Genomic DNA, 17769 nt, shown 5'->3' on the forward strand with positions numbered 1-17769 from the left:
TGTCATTTTTTGAGTTTATTCAAGAGATGTTACTTGAGCAAGTTTTTTTCAAATTAGATAGAATTTTTTATAATAGTAGAAAAATTTAAATTTAAAAAACATTATTTATTTAAGGCAAGGGGGTTTGGGTGACTTGCAAAAAGTCACACAGCTAGGCAATTATTGAGTATATGAGGCCAGATTTGAATTTAGGTCCTCCTGACCACAGGGCTGGTGATCTATTAACTGCACCACCTAGCTGCCCCCCCCAAAAAATTTTAATCTTTCAAGATCATTTTTTGAAGTAAGATGTTGCTCTTTAACATATAAGAATGAAATTTTGTCGAGTCTGTTTTCAAACTGTCCAGTAGAGGACAGTAGTATGATAAGGGAGAAATAAAAATAAATATTAATCTCCTGACCAAAGCATAGAGTTATAAGAGAACAATATGAATTCAAGACATAGACAGTTGTTCAGTTCAACTAAAACAAAGAGAATGAGAACTGGTATTATATGAGATCAAGGTTGAAAAAATGGTACCAGGTTGTAGAAAGGAAAAGGAAAGCAAAGAAAAATTAACTGATATATAAGAAACAAATAGATATAATAATAGAGTAATATAATAATGTAATAATAGTAGGAAACTTCAACTATGAACAAATCTAACAGAAAATTTTAAAAATGGAAAATATAAAATTGAACAACTTTATGGAAAATTTAGAGCCAAAATACTTAGGACATCTATGTTTCTCAGTATTATTGAACTTTTAGAAAAATTGTCTATATATTAAGACTTAGATAATCCATTTACACACATACCCATACACACATACACATATATATAATATATGTATGTACATGGTGCATATATAGATATACAGGCAATAAAATATAATAATTAGTTCTTAAAGCACAAATAAATTTACTGACAAATGGAAAATTTTCAGTAAAATCATAAACTTTGAGATCAGAATAAAAATCATATAAACAAAACTATGTGAAAGAAAAGATAGTGAAAAAATATACCAAAATTTCTTAGATATAGCTTAAGCAGTCATCAGGGTAAAATCATATCCCTATAAATTTACTAAAGAAAGAGAAAAGGAAAAGATTAAGTAACTGAACGTGTACTTCAAAATATTCAAAGCACAAACATTAAATAATCACAAAAAATGAAATAATGAAAATGGAGAAATATATTGAATGGAATCCAAAGAGACTTAGAAATAATCAGGAAAATAACGTGAATTTAATAGAAGAGGACAGATCAAATCAAAATAAGCAAATATTTGAGGAAAATTAAAAAAACTCAGAAAAATAAAAAATGATGTCAAAATTGAGAAAATAAAATAACTAAAGAATATTTTCAGAAGTACAAAATACACAGACTAGGTAGAGATAAGGGGCAGCTAGACGTCACAGTGGTTAGAGCTCTGGACCTGAAGTCAGAAAGACTCATCTTACTGAGTTAAAATCTGGTCTCAGACTAGTAAACACTAGTGGGATTCTGGCCAAACTCATTTAATTCTGTTTGTCTCAGTTTCTTCAAGTGGGCTAGGGAAGAAAATAGTAAAACACCTCAGTACTCTGCCAGAAAAACCCCAAATGAAGTTACAAAGAATCGTACTGAAATGACTCAACAAAAACAAAAAAAGAGAAGATCCAATCTGGATGTTTAAAAATCTAATCTCCAAAAGCAAAGAAAAAATATTAAAATTAGAAAAAAATATTTTAAAAATTAGAAAAAAATAGAAAAATTATTAAAAAATATATTTTCCACTATGAAGTGGAAAAAAGCAGTACGATAAGATTCACAGAAGAATTTTGTCAAAAATTTAAAGAATTAGTAATGCTACAAAAATATTCTCCAAAGTTGAGAAACATGTACACAGAAGAAACATTAAATCACAAAATAATACCAAGTAACTTCAAGAAGATAAGAAAATATGGGGCAGCTAGGTGGCACAGAAGATACAGAACCAGCCCTAGAGTCAAGAGTACCTGAGTTCAAACCCAGCCTCAGACACTTAGCTGTGTAGTCTTGGAGCAGTCACTTATTTGCCTTGCAAATAAAAAAAAAACTAAAAAAAATAATAGGTGAGAATATTAAGAACCTGAGGCATGAGGAAAGGCTTTTTGTAGAAGATGGCAACTGAGGTTATTTTTGCAAGGCCATGAGGCTTAGTGACTTGCCCAAGGTCATATACTAAGTAAGTTTTAAGTATCTGAGACTAGATTTTAACTCATATCCTCCTGACTTCAGGGCTAATGCTCTATTCACTGTGCCTTAGCTGTATTTTGAAGTAAGAAAAGATAAATAACTGGAGGTTTGGGGGATAAAGGATAAAAAAATGTATTTCATTTCTCATTTTCTCCCCAATGCCTAGCAGAGTGCTCTGTCTCTGTGACACATGGCCATCTGAGAAAAGGGCAGGACTATGGAAAAAGTTTAGGTGAACTGCAAGAAAACATCAGACATTTGGGGACATCAGATGGCACCAGAAAGGCTGAACACCAAGGGGAGGTTGAATTGCCCTCCAATGTTTTCCTGTAAGCTGTTTGTTAGAATAATGGAAAGAGCACTTGATCTCAAATCAGGACATCTGGAAATTCGAATCTTATACCAGTCTGGTATTTCTTGGAAGAAATTGAGTAAATAAACAGCATCTCAAATGGCCAGTTTCTTCATCTGAAAAAAGGATAACAGTGTACTTACCCTGTCTTTGAGAGTATTTTTTGTTTGATTTTTGCAAGACAATGAGGTTAAGTGACTTGCCAAAGGTCACACTGTTAAGTAAGTATTAAGTGTCTGAGACTGGATTTGAACTCAAGTCCTCCTGAATTCAGGGCTGGCTCCATCCACTGTAGCACCTAGCTGCCCCTGTCTTATAGAGTTTTGAGAAAAGTTCACACTTTACAATACTTGAGATATATGAGTTATTTTTATCCTGTTGTCATTTATATTTCCTTGATTTGAATGTTTTTCCCAAATAAACTTTAGCATTGTCAAAATTAGGTTTCAATTGCATAAGGACTGGTCTGTTCTCTATGTTTTCTTCCTTTCTTCCCATTTTGTATGCAGTCTTCAATCAGTACTCAATATGCCTTGAAAAATCACAGACTTTCCTCCCCTCCTAAACTAGATTTGTTCTGATGAAAAGTAAAAACAACAAGAAATGGAACATCCTTTAACATTACCTAGTAAGCCAGTAGGTGGATCTGGCAGGACCCCATTCACTCTTAGCACACCAAGTTGTACACTGAAGACAGAGATAAAATTCAAATATCTTTCAGGGTTAAAATACACCTTATGTAACCTTTATCTTGTTTGCTGATATGGCATTCAGTTTTTTTCATAGAAATATATTATGATTAGAATCCCTCAAATAAAGGGCATGAGTAATTGTGGGTGGAGGCTCAAGACACCAATCTTGGCTCTTACCAGGGTAATATTAGAAGAAGGTGAATTTCTCTTTTGCTTTTTCCAAACTTGTCTTTCTCTGATTGAGTCCAGGGGTGTCACTCATTTAATTTACACCTGTGTATAGAAGCAGCTTCATTCCTTTAGGGTGCCACAGATTGGCAAAGAACGGCTCTCAACAAGATGTGGTTGGTTTCCCTGATTCTCTGCTCCTTTATTGTGATCATCAGCCTGGGTAAGATTCGGGGTGTTTCCTTTGTTTAGTTTTATTTTCCCCCTTCCAAAAAGAATAGAAAAAGAGCTACTTAGAACTGCTAATAGTGTCTTAGTTGAAAAGTCAGCAACACTTGGTCAATTTTTGAAAAAAAATTATTATGAATTTTATTATTATACTCACAAATATTTCAATGTGAAAAAAATGAGTATAAAACTATAACTTCAGTTGCAAAAGGAATCATGTTTCTGATAGAATTCCATAACTTGAACTAATTTTTCTGTGGTTTTCCACAGGGAGAAGATTTTGATTTTATGAATTCAGCAACAGGTAAAGGGAGCTGACACTGTGGACCATCTGAACTCCAGGATGGTTTACTTAGAGAAGTCTCAGGGTTTCTGGTTTTGGTATGGAAAGGAATGACTCACTTAAAATAAGAATCCAACAACAAAAATCAAAATATTCTTTGTTTAAAGACAATGGGTCTAAAACTGTGAAAGGGAGTGTTTCAGTCATTTTCTAGATTTTCAAGACAAAAGAAAAAAAATTTCCCTTAACTTAGAAAATTGAAGTTCTGGAATGTCAGTATTGAAAAGAGAAAATCACAGAAAATCAATTCCCATACTCACATTTTGTAATGGGAATTGAGAGAAGGGATAGTCTAGCCAGGTACAGAGACTTGACTAGAAGCCAAGTGGCTTCTCTTATAGCATGCTGACTTTCTGTAGAAATCTAAATTTTTTTCTTCTGTAATGGTCTATAATATTTAATTGCATTAAAAAGTGGGAACCTGAGGGACATGAAGTATTACTGAGTGAAATCAACCAATCTAGAGAAAGGAGAGGATCAGTGTGAATTGGTAGAAAGGATGAGAGGAAAATAAAACAGTGCTGGGAGGGATTTCTCCTGAAAAAGTATAAGTTCTTATTGATGTCCAAAATAGCTGTCTCAATAAGATTCAGTGTTGGATGAATGAATTTAGGAGGCTAGCATAGACAGGTTTTAAAGGTAAATTGCTCTGGCTGGAACAAACATGTAAGTTATGTGGTAAATTGAGGTAATTGCCTAGAACCCTAATATTATAAATGAAAAGCAAATTTTCTTATCTAAGTATTGTGACTCTCCATTATATAATTCAGTTCTTCACTCTGTGTATTTTTGTGCATGGAAACAGATTTAAAGTTTGAGGTATGGAGGTAGACTAGGGTCCATTCCTACTGGTCTCCAATTCCACTAGGTTAATTGCTGCTTTTTGTGGGTCAGAGGAAATTAGTGTTCTTAGAACAGCTTATGAGCTTGGTCCTTTCCAGATCCATCTGTCTATAAGCTTCTCAGGAGAGTCAGGATGAATGAATGCTGAGAAGAATGCAATGTTTACTGGAAGGAGATCAGTTATAAGAAAGTCTTCTGAGAACTTTTGGCTAACTTTTCAAGGAAGGGATAGTAGGTTAACAAAATACTGACAATATGCTGTTCTTTGATCTCAAGTGCCATCACCTTTACCATGAAGACATTACAAAAGATGATGTCAAAGATCTCTCATAGCATAAATTTTATGATTCTATTACTTTTATGAACTAATGGAAATAGGGAAATGGAGATATTTAAGCCATAGACTAGGAAAAGATATCTTTTAATAGACTTATTTTTTAAATTATAAAAAATCAACAAAATAGCAAAATTTTACACAAAACTTATATCCTTTAATGAAACTGACAAAACTAAATGAACATGCAAATAAAAGAAAATTTTATTCTTTGTTTCCTTTCCTTGTTTTCCCTATGTTCTTCAGTCATGATCCTGTTTTATTTCTTTCTCTACAGTGATTTAAAATAAAGATACAGATGTAGTAAATATGAGACTGATTTTGGAGGATGAAGTTCACCTTAAGTGCAACCAAAAGCATTTCCAGGCCAATTCATTGTGGAGCTCCAGGTTTGATCAGCTCTGGCAGTCAAAGTTCAGAAACTGCAGAAATGCCTTGAGCAAGTTAGACCCTCTAATCTCCAAAATTAATAGAAGGAGGAGTTTAGTAAGAGGGAGAAGCACCCAGAGAATATTAGTTGGGGAAGGAAGTCTAGTGTAGAACTCTAGTCAATTCCAAACCCAGAGACAGAAGAAAGACCCTATGCAAAGGTCAGCCTGGGGCATCTCTGAATCCTTGAGGTAGAACACAACATGAAAAAATAAAGTGATATTTTAAAATATATATCATCTTGCTAAATATTTTCCAATTATATTTGAACATTCACTTAAAATTATTTGTATTCCAAATTCTCTCCCTCCCTTTTCCTGCTACCCACATAAGAGCAGACAAGTGATTTAATATCAGTATCTCCTGTGAAGTCATGAAAATACATGTCCAATTTGTCATGTTACATAAGAAAACACCCAAGAGAAATAAAGTATGAAAGCATGCTTCAGTTTGCATTCAGAATTCATCACTTCTTTCCTCTGAGGGTAGCTGGCATTTTTCATCATTACCTTTGGAATTGTCTTGGATTATTTGTCTTCTGAGTAGCTAAGTCGCTTATCATTACAGTATTTCTATTGCTATATAATTTTCTTTGCCATTATTTTTACAGCACAATAATTCCATTACAATTATATACTCCATGATTGATCAATTCAATGGATTAGCATTTCCTCAATTGTATCTTATACATGTGCAGTCATATAAAATATATTTTCATATTAGCCATATAACAAAAGAAATCACAAGGATCACTTTCCTAAAAAAAGATAGGAAAAAAATTATGCTTCAATCTGCATTCACACTCCATTAATATTTTCTCTGGAGAAGGATAACATTTTATTCATCATAAGGCATTCAGAATTATCTTGGATCAATGTATTGCTGAAAATAACTTAGTTATTTACAGTTGCTCAACATTCAGTATTGCATGTAAAATGTCTTTGGTATGCTCCCTTCATTTTGCATCAGTTCATGTAAGTCTTTCCTGGTTTTTCTGATATCATGCTGTGGTCATTTCTTATAGCATGATTGAATTCCACTATGTACCACAACTTGTTTAGCCATCCCCCTAATTGATGGCTATTCACTCAATTTCTAACTCTTTTCCATCACAAAAAGAGTAGCTATAAATATTTTTTGTAAGATACATCCTTTCTCTTTTGGGGATATAAACGTAGTAGTGGTACTGCTGAGTCAAAAGATTAACCAGTTCTTGATAAAGCCATGTGGGCTCTTTTTTGATTTTTCTGATATTTTTCCCCATTGCTGCTGAGTTAAGGGGCTATTTCCATGCTTTAATTTCATAGCATAAAATAACAGCATAACTTGTTCCTGTTAAGTCCCCAACAGAATATTTTGTATATCAATTCATGTATGTTCATTTTTACTTTCTTTGTTCATAGTGTATCTCCTCTTTGCTTTCTGCTTTTTTGATACTTTGTATTGATTTTTCGTTCCCCTTACTTTCTTTGTAGCACTCTTTTATCTTTAAGGATTCTCTGTCTACTGGATACTTTTGTACTGCCTACAGGTACATTCAGAAAATCTTTAATTTATCCTTCAAACTCTGTTAATTATGATTCCATATCTATCCTCTTTTTTATGATAAAACTCCTTGAAATCATCTACAATTGGTGCTTTACATCCTTTTCTTTCATTTTCTTCTTAATTTTCTGCAGTTTCTCTCTCGCTGATATATTTTTTCAGTTAAAACTGTTCTTTCCAAAGTTATCAATGATCTTTTAAAAAATTCATTTTTATTTTCCACCCCAAATTCTCTACCTTCTACCCCTGCTCTTTTTCTTTTTCAAATTTTGAGTTCATCATATTTATACACAGTAGTATTCTATCTTAATCATATACCACAACTTCTTCAGTAATTCCTCAACATGAATCCCTATAATTTTCAGTTCTTTATCACCTCAAAGAGAGCTGCTATAAATATTTTAGAATATTATCAATTCTTCTTTTTCTGTATCATCTTTGAAAATAAACCTACTTAGTGGTATTGCTGGGTCAAAAATTATAAGCAGTTTACTAACTCATTATGCATAATTCAAGATTGTCTTCCACAATGGTGGGATCATTTAACAATTCCATCAACAATGAATGGAAGTTCCAATTTTTCTACATCCCCTCCAACATTTATCACTTTTACCTTCAATTGAATCTGACTATAAACTTTTCATTTCTTCATTGGAAAACTGCCTATTCATATCCTTTGAACATTTATTTAACAGATTCTTGTTGTCTCATGAAGTCATTAGTTTCCATGGATTCCATTCTTTTTTTTTAGAGAAGAATTTTCTTCATTTACCTTTTGCAACTCCTTTTCCATTTGCGCAATTGAGGTCTTGAGAGAATTATTTTCTTTTTTGCACTCTTTCAAATTGTATTTTCCAAGGATTTGTTTTCTTGTTGCAATGTGTTAATTTTCTTTTGCAAGGTATTAATTTTCTCATGTGTTTCTTTTCCCAATTTTTCCAATTGATATTTAAATCCCTTCTTGATTTCTTTAAGGAAGTCTTTCTGGACTGGATACCAAATCATATTCTCCTCAGAAGTTCTAGATCTTTCTGAGTTAGAATCTTTTTCTTCAAGACAGCTTTCTATGCCCCCCCCCCCCACTCTTTTCTTCTTTTTCCTAGGCTCTTGTGTTGGGAGAGGGGCTGACTCACAGAGGTTTGGTTTTGAAATCACTAGAGCCTTTGCTCACTGGGCTTAGTAACTCCAAGTGGGCCAGCCAATAGGTTGTATTGGTTGCTTTCTCTGGAGTGTCTGTGACCTAGATTTGTGGCCCACTCCCTAGGTCTGAGGGTGGAATGGGGAGAGCAGCAGGGTCTAAATTATCCTTGAACAATGTGTGCTGGACCCTTGGGCTATATAGTAAATCTTATTATTCATTCAATACTGAGAGAGATCTGCTGCCCATACCTTGGGAGGGGAGTGATTACTGTGTTTGTCCTTGGAAAGAGTCTCTCTCTCTTCCACAGGGATGGGGGAGGCATTAAACTGGAAAATGTGGGCCTCAAAACCCTGGGCTTCTAGGAAGCAGAGCTGGCTGGATTGATGTCTAGCTGCTGCACTGGAGCTCTCCTCCCTCCTCACACAGCCAGAGCTTCTGCAGCTTTTCTCAGGTTAAACCACAGTCTCACCTGCTTCCAGTGTTTGCTCTCTGTCCCCAGCTCACCTAGGTTCCCTTGAGGCAGACCTTGTTGGGAGATGTTCTCCTTTGCTCTCTCTGGGTTTTGTGGATTTGAATTCTGTTAAGAGGCTTGATTCATCTTAGTTCTGAGGAAAAGCCAGGAGACCTTAGGACAATGCCTGGCTTCTCTCCACCATCTTGGCTGGAAGTCCTCTCCTTTGACCATTTATCAATTGAGGAATGACTCATAATCTTACAGATTTTGCAAAATTCTTGATGCATTTGAATTATGAAAATTTTATCTAAGAAACTCTATAAATTCCCTCTCCCAATTTTTGCTTTCTTGTTGATATTGGCTACATTTATTTTATTTATTGTAATTTCAATTATTCCCATTTCACTTTTTGCTATCTCTTGTCTATTCATAAATTGTTTCACCATCAGTGTCTGATAATTAATATGATACATGTTCTTCAAATTTCCATTTCCTTTTTTAATTCATTATTTAATTTTATTTTAAATTTATGAAATAAAATAAACATTTCTGTAACATAATATAATAACAAGATGATTGCACATGAAACTGCAAACTACTGTGCACAACTTGCTATTTCTTTCAAATAAACGTTATCATGTTAATTAATTTTTTCTACCTTCCCTCCCTGCCCTAGAGATGATAACAATTAAACAAAAATTATGTGTATATATATATATATATATATATATATATATATACATGTATGTATGTATGGTTAAATTGAATTGTATGAATATGGTTAAATTAAATTAAATATATAAATATATGGCCATGCTGAAGGAAAGGTACAAAATTCACTCAGAAAAAGAATTCCTTAAAAAGTAGAATTGGTCAAATGGAAAAGGGGGGAGTACAAAACTCAATCAAGAAATAATTCCTTCAGTTTTACAATTTAGCAAGTGGAAGCTAATGAATTGATAAGGTATAAAAGAAATAAAACAAAATCAAAAGAATGAAAAAATAAAAAAAAGCATGAAATATCCCATTGAAAAATTACTGACTGGGGAGGCTAGGTGGCACGGTGGATAGAGCACAAGCCTAAGAGTTAAGAGTACCTGAGTTCAAATCTGACCTCAGAATTTAATAATAACCTAGCTGTGTGGCCTTGGGCAAGCCACTTTACCCCATTTGCCTTGCAAAGACCTAAAAAAAAATCCAACCCCCCCAAAAAACTGCTGAGTTTTATGCACACACTTCCTCTCTATGCTTCAGTTGCTTCATCCCTAACATGAGGGTGCTTCAACATGATTAATATGCAAATATGTTTAACATAGTTGTACACGCATAACCTATATCAAATTGCTTACTGTCAAGGGGAGGGTAGAGGAAAGGGAGGAAGGGAAAAAACTGTGGAACTCAAAATCTTACAGAAAAGGAATGTTGAAAACTACCTTTACATATACATATATATATATATATATATATATATATATATGGAAAAAATTAAAAAAATTAAAAAAAACAAAATGAAATCGCTTAACCAGATGTTCTCTTAGATCTTTCTACTTTCAAAATCTAAGATTTAAGTTATATGATCCTGTGAATCCAATTTATTCTTCCTTTAGTTATTTTTAATTGATATTTTATTTTATTTTTTTCCAATTAAATACTATGGTAGTTTTTCAATATTCATATATTTTCAAATTTAAAAGTTTTACATTTTTCTACTACCCTCCCTTCCTGCTCCTTCCCCTTGGGGACAGTCTACTAAAAGTTGTACATGTACATTCCTGTTTAACTATTAACATTAGTCATTTTGAACAAAAAGGATTAGGGAAAAGAAAGAAAACCATGAGATTTCCTATCAGTTATTGAAAAGAAATGGTCTTACGTTTTATCACATAGGTGCACTCAGGATCCAGGTGGGGGACAAATATTCTCTGACCTTTTTACAAACTGGAATGAAAAAGTGTTCTTGAAAATATCTGAAGATTGTTTATACTTAAACATTTATAGTCCAGCTGATCTTACAAAAATGATGAAGTTACCTGTAAGGATAATAAGGCTATGGTTGATCAAAACTTTGGATTCTGTGGATTACTTCTTGCATCTATAGTGGGGAAGAAATAGAAATATCAGTGTTTTGAGATCTTTAGTTCTCCCTTGGTCAGTCTGTGTGACCTGGAAAACAGGACAATTCACTTAACTGGGTCTCAATTTTCTTTAACTATGGATTGGGATGTTGGAAAACAATGGTGATGTCTTACATTTGCAAAGAACTTTTCTACATATCCTTTTATAATCCTTATTTGAAAAAAGAAGATTAAGAGAATCTAATTGACTTGCCCAGGATCACATAGCTGGTTAGTGGTGGAGTTGGAACTATCACAATATCATAGAATCTCCTTTATATACATTCAGTGATAGGGAACGCCTTCCCTCCTAAGGCAGCCCATTCCACTTTTTGAGAGTTCTTACTGTTAGGAATTTTTTTTTATGACAATGAACCTAAATCTTCTGTTCTGTATGTTCTATAAAGATTCTTCTATTTTCTGTAAAAAAAATTGAATCTTTTCCCACATGACAGACTAGAAAGACTAGAAGACATTATTCATGTCCCCGACCCAGTTCTTTTCTTTATACTGGAAGTCCCCATTTCCTACAACTGATTTTCCAGTCCTGGTGTCTTAACTTTTAGTTCAAAGTTCTACTAGCCTAGGCAAATCAGTAATACACATACACACGCACACACACACACACACACACACACACACAATTCATATATATATGCACACATATATATTCAAATAGTTATATATACATATATGTATCTATATGAACATATATGTACATATTTATATACATGTTTTCATATTTTTTTGCAAGGCAATGAGGTTAAGTGACTTATTTGAGGTTACACAGGTAAGTATTAAGTGTCTTAGATGGGATTCGAACTTAGGTCCTCCTGACTCCAGGGTCAGTGCTCTATCCACTGTGCCATCTAGTTGTTCATATATTTCATAAAATGAATAGATCAGGTCAGATCCTAAGTATCAGTAACAGATCAAAGGGGAACAGCAATATGAGTGATCAAGTTTAGCCTTTCAGATTGTCTTTGGCCTTTTTCCCCCCTCTGATTTTCATGATGGAAGTTTAGCTTTCTAATTCTGTTTTCCTCTGGAGGTTCTGAAAATGACTTAGCATTCCCTTAGCACACTGAGAGAGGAACTGTTCTAGAAGCATGTAGGAAGATCTTGGCCAGGACTGGAATGTGTTTCCATGACTAATTCCTCCTTTCTTCTCTAGGTGATGGTATGGATCCATGGAGGAGGTTTGTTGACAGGTGCTGCATTAACTTATGATGGGCTGGCTCTTTCAACTCTTGAAAATATTGTGGTTATGACCATTCAGTACCGTCTGGGAAATTTTGGATTCTATAAGTAAGATCTAGAGCTCAGGAACCCAATGGACATATTTGGCACACTCATCACTGTGGTACTACCTTCAGATTTATGGCAATGATTCTCCAGTGGTCCTCAAAGAATAAATGAAAATTGTCAACTTTTCTTAGCAGAGTATATTCCTGTTTTTTGCCTTTGAACTCTTAGAATTTCACTTATATATGGATGGGTCTGATGGGCATCTTCTATGATGTATACTTGAGATCAGGGATTGTGGCATAGCATTATATGTATCTTAATTCATTGTTGTTCTGCCACCCCCTGAATAGTTGGTTATATGAGACTGGGGCTGTTATTTGGTGTCAGCCCAATTTAAGCAAACGTGGATTGAACCACTGTCAATTCATTTGGTGAATTTTTATTGAATATCTTCTATACTAAAGCTATGAGATTCTTTTTTATTAAAGATTTTATATATTTTGAGTTTTACAATTTTTCCCCTATTCTTGCTTCCCTCCCCCCCACCCTCCACAGAAGGCATTCTGTTAGTCTTTACATTGTTTCTATGATATACATTGGTCTTAGTTGAATGTGATGAGAGAGAAATCATATCCTTAAGGAAGAAAAATAAAGTATAAAAGACAGCAAAATTCATAATAAGATATTTTTTTTTAAATTAGAGGTAATAATTTTTGGTCTTTGCTCAAACTCCACAATTTTCCTCTGGATACAAATGGTATTCTCCATCACAGATAGCCCTCAACTGTGCCTGATTGTTGCACCAGTGAAATGAGCAAGTCGATTAAGATTGATCCTCACCCCTATGTTGCTGTTAGGATGTATAATGTTCTTCTGGTTCTTCTTATCTCACTCAGCATCAGTTCATGCAAATTCTTCCAGGCTTCCCTGAATTCCCATCCCTCCTGGTTTCCTTCTTTTGCATTTTTTTTTGCAAGGCAATGGGATTAAGTGGCTTGCCTAAAGCCACACAGTTAGGTAATTATTAAGTGTTTGAGGTTGGATTTGAACTTAGGTAGTCCTCATTCCAGGGCTGGTGCTCTATCCATTACTCCAGCTAGCCACCCACCTCCTGGTTTCTAAAAGAACAATAGTGTTCCATGACATACATTTACCACAGTTTGTTAAGCCATTCCCCAAATGAAGGACATTCACCTAATTTCCAATTCTTTGCAACCACAAACAGGGCTGGTATGAATATTTTTGTACAAGTGATATTTTTGCTTTTTTTCATAATCTCTTCAGGTAGCGGTATTGCTGGATCAAAGGGTATGCACAGTTTTGTTGTACTCTGTGTATAATTCTAAATTTCTCTCCAAAAAGGTTGGACGAGTTCACAAGCTATAAGATTCTTACTTATTTAATTGAAACAAACATTTATTAAGTATCTTCTAGAGTATAGATTCTGGAAATTCAAAAATAGATATAACACAGATCTTTTTAAAAGAAGTCTGTCTTCAAAGTATATGGGGAGAATAACAAGTACATCAAAAATTATGCTACATTTGTCAGTGAAGTGCAAAGGAGAAATTCTGGTAAAGTCCTTTAAGAAATCTAAAGTGATAAAGATGGAGAGAATATCAGAGAAGACACAATGAAGAATATGGCACCTGAGTTGGGATTTGAAGGAAGGAAAACATGATAGTCAATATATATATATATATATATATATATATATATATATACACACACACACACACACACACACACACACACATATATGTAGAGGAGAGGAGATCATTCTAGACATAGAACAAAGACATGAAAACATAAGAAATCAGAATGATAAATGATCATAAGTGAAGGAGAAGAATAAGACAAAAAAAGGCTGAACATATAGGTTGTGACCAGCTTGTAGATGCCTTTGCATGCTAAGTTCAGGAGTTTATGGGTTAAACAATAGGGAGTCCTGAGAAATTTTTGATTATAGAAATAGCATAATCTCAGTAAATCATTAGGCAGTTGTGTGCAACATGGAACAGAGAGGTGATTGATTTAGAAAGCCAAAAATATTGGTATTTCCAATATTTCCACAGGTGGATGACACAGTGAATAGTGATTGCTAGACTTGAGAATCAGGAATACCTGATTTTAAATCTAGGCTCCTAAATTTATTATTTATATGACCCTGGACAAGCCACTACCTACTATGGCTGTAGTGACCTAGAATAAGGCCCTTTCCATTTGCTGCTAGTTCTCAATCTGGGCCTGATCAAGGAATAGGTAGGACCAAAAAAGAAGGTGATGCCAAAGGCATGAAGATGTTTTTCAGGTCTCTCAAAGGGAATCTAGTCATGAATATTGATAATGTTCCTAGTGTCAGTTGAGATATGGAGCTAGAAATACTATCCTTACCTTCAGGGAAATTGTATCTAATAAGAAAACAAGTCCCACAACTAAGATCCCAAAATATCCAATGTAGCAAATGAATCCCTGAGTTCCCTGGAGGTGGAAAGTTCAGCCTCTTTCCCGATTTCATAAATAAGCTACTATTTCTCCCCTCTCCCCCCCTCCCCTGCCCTGACCTCTTTGGTTTGAGGATGTTTGCCTGAACTCCCTTCTCTCTCCTTTCCAGATACCATCTGCTTACATCTGTCTTCTCTCTCACAGTACTGGTGATGAACCTGCTAGGGGAAACTGGGGTTACTTAGACCAAGTGGCTGCACTCCACTGGATCCAGAAGAACATTGCTACCTTTGGAGGCTTAGTGACCATATTTGGCGAGTCCAGAGGATGCAGGTGTGTTTCCGCCCTGGTGAGTTTCCAGGATGCTGTTCCTTGATTCAGGAGGGTTCCATCAATGGCTGTTGGTATAGAGCAGTAGCCCCGGGTATGGGCAACTGTGGTTAATATCAAAATTTTCCTTGGTTCTTCCAATAGTCTCCAAGAATCTATTTATGTTTCTAGGCACTGAATTTCTTTGTTATGGAGCAAACCTAGAACCAGAGAGAAAGTTATGTAAGACTTATAGGGAGAACTGACCATGTCCTGAGATTCTTTTTTTAAAAAAATGATTCAAATGATTTTTTTATACATTACTAAAATATTCTTGTTTAAGAGTAAACATAATGCCCCCCAAATATAGACTTGCATGAGTGATAAAGCAAAGAGCTAATAATAATAATAACAATAATAATGATGATGATAATGATAAAATGATCATAGGTACAGCCAGGTGGCACAGTGGATAGAGCACTGGCCCTGGAGCCAGGAGTACTCGGGTCCAAATCCAACCTCAGACACCCAACAATCACCAAGCTGTGTGGTCCCAGGCAAGCCACCCAGCCCCATTTGCCCTGCAACCCCCCCAAAATAATAATATAATAATAATAAATGTGCTTCATTCTGTGTTTCACCACCTCCAGCTCTGTTGCAAGTGGATCTTTTTTTTGTTGGACTAAAACATTCTTTATTACTTATAGCAATAAAGCAAGAAGAATTTTATACACAATCACATAGACTTAGTAATGGAAAATAGTTTTTCTCCAGAACTGGACAGGAAGAATAGGTTTATACTCTTTTAAGAAAGAACTACAAAATGAAGCAAATGAAAGTACTTGACAAGATAGACGAAGGCATACAAAGTTTAAAGACTAAACAAGACTATACAGAGTTGACTGGAACATTCTGGGAACAAGTAATATTTGAGCAGGTCAATAAGTTATTGCAAGCTGAACAGGTGTTTTTCTATTGTTCTGCTTGTGGCAGCAAAGTTTCCCATGAAGGAAGAAATTTCCTATGGTTTGTTAGAATCAAAATATCTGATCTATCCATATGGCTTTGCTGTAAATTTCTATTCCCTAGAATTACAACCAAATAAGACAGGCCTATTATCCTGATCTCATAGTAATCTCTCCTTCTTGGCTTCCATGACACTTCTCTCTCCTCTGTGTGACCACTTCTCAGACTCCGACTGATTCATTATCCTCTCCTTTCTAATTCTGACTGCTATTAGTTGTTAACAGGAGTACTTATGAAAGGCATGCTAAAGCCATGGCAGGGATTCTATATCTGAATATTGAATTTAGGTTGAATTGAGAAAAATGCTTGAAGTGGGTTTATAAAAGTTGATTTTTCTGAATACCACATTATTTTATCTCGTTTGGGTGACAATCCCTCAAATTACTTGACCAGAGTCTGTATTATTATATACTTTAATTACTATAGAGACATATCACATGAACTTATCATTCTGGAAGTAAACTTTACCCAAGATTAAAACTGTGTTTTGCCAGCCAAGATAGTTAAGCTGATTTTAGAATTCATTGAGAGGTAGAGCATGCAGGTTCTTTTAAATTTATTTTTTATTAAAGATATTATTTGACTTTTACAATTCCCCCCCCCAATCTTACTTAACTCCCCCCATCCCCTCACAGAAAGCAATCTATCAGTCTTTACTTTGTTTCCATGTTGTACTTTGATTCAAATTGGGTGTTATGAGAGAGAAATCATATCCTTAAAGAAGAGACAAGAAGTCTAAGTGGTAACAATATCAGACAATAAGATATCTGTTTTTTTTTTATTAAAGGGAATAGTCCTTGAACTTTTTTTTCAAACTCCACATCTCCTTATCTGGATACAGATGGCAATCTCTTTTGCAGACAGCCCAAAATTGTTCCCGATTGTTGCACTGATGGAATGAGTGAGTCCTTCAAGGTGGATCATCACTCCCATGTTGCTGTTAGGGTGTACAGTATTTTTCTGGGTCTGCTCATCTCACTCAGCATCAGTTCATTCAAATCCCTCCAGGCTTCCCTAAAACCCCATCCCTTCTGGTTTCTAATAGAACAATAGTGTTCCATGACATACATATACCACAGTTTGCTAAGCCATTCCCCAATTGAACATTTACTTGGTTTCCAATTCTTTGCCACCACAAACAGGGCTGCTATAAATATTTCCGTACAAGTGTTGTTTTTACCCTTTTTTCATCATCTCTTCAGGATATAGACTCAGTAGTGGTATTGCTGGATCAAAGGGTATGCACATTTTTGTTGCTCGTTGGGTGTAGTTCCATATAGCTTTCCAGAAAGGTTGGATGAGTTCACAGCTCCACCAATAGTGTAATAGTGTCCCAGATTTCCCACAACTCTTCCAACAATGATCATTATCCTTTCTGATCATATTGGCAAGTCTGAGAGGTGTGAGGTGGTACCTAAGAGAAGCTTCAATTTACATTTCTCTAATAATTAATGATTTAGAGCATTTTTTCATATGTCTATGAATTGCTTTGATTTCCTCATCTGTAAGTTGCCTTTGCATATCCTTTGAATATTTGTCAATTGGGGAATGGCTTTTTGTTTTAACAATATGACTCAATTCTCTGTGTATTTTAGAAATGAGTCCTTTGTCAGAATCATTAGTTGTAAATATTGTTTCCCAATTTACTACATTTCTTTTGATCTTAGTTACAGTGGTTTTATCTGTGCAAAAGCTTTTTAATGTAATGTAATGAAAATCATCTAATTGGTTTTTGGTGATGTTCTCCAACTCTTCCTTAGTCATAAACTGCTCCCCTTTCCATTTATCTGACAGGTAAACCAGTCCTCGATCTTCTAATTTGCTTATAGTATTGTTTTTTATGCCTAAGTCCAGTAACCATTTGCATTTTATCTCCATAAAGGGTGTGAGACCTTGG

At 34.7% G+C, this 17769-nt stretch overlaps 1 protein-coding gene across 1 annotated transcript in view; it reads left to right on the forward strand.

The window, feature by feature from the left end:
• The first annotated feature begins 2550 nt into the window (after nucleotides 1-2550).
• LOC141494319 (liver carboxylesterase 1-like) overlaps nucleotides 2551-17769 on the forward strand; it is a 58908-nt gene continuing 43689 nt past the window's right edge. The window contains 5 exon segments of the mRNA XM_074195431.1: nucleotides 2551-2611; nucleotides 3549-3636; nucleotides 10618-10762; nucleotides 12019-12152; nucleotides 14742-14886. Coding sequence (XP_074051532.1) covers nucleotides 2551-2611; nucleotides 3549-3636; nucleotides 10618-10762; nucleotides 12019-12152; nucleotides 14742-14886 — 573 coding nt within the window.

Source organism: Macrotis lagotis, chromosome 1, assembly GCF_037893015.1.
Source record: "Macrotis lagotis isolate mMagLag1 chromosome 1, bilby.v1.9.chrom.fasta, whole genome shotgun sequence".
NCBI classification, from domain to species: Eukaryota; Metazoa; Chordata; class Mammalia; order Peramelemorphia; family Peramelidae; genus Macrotis; species Macrotis lagotis.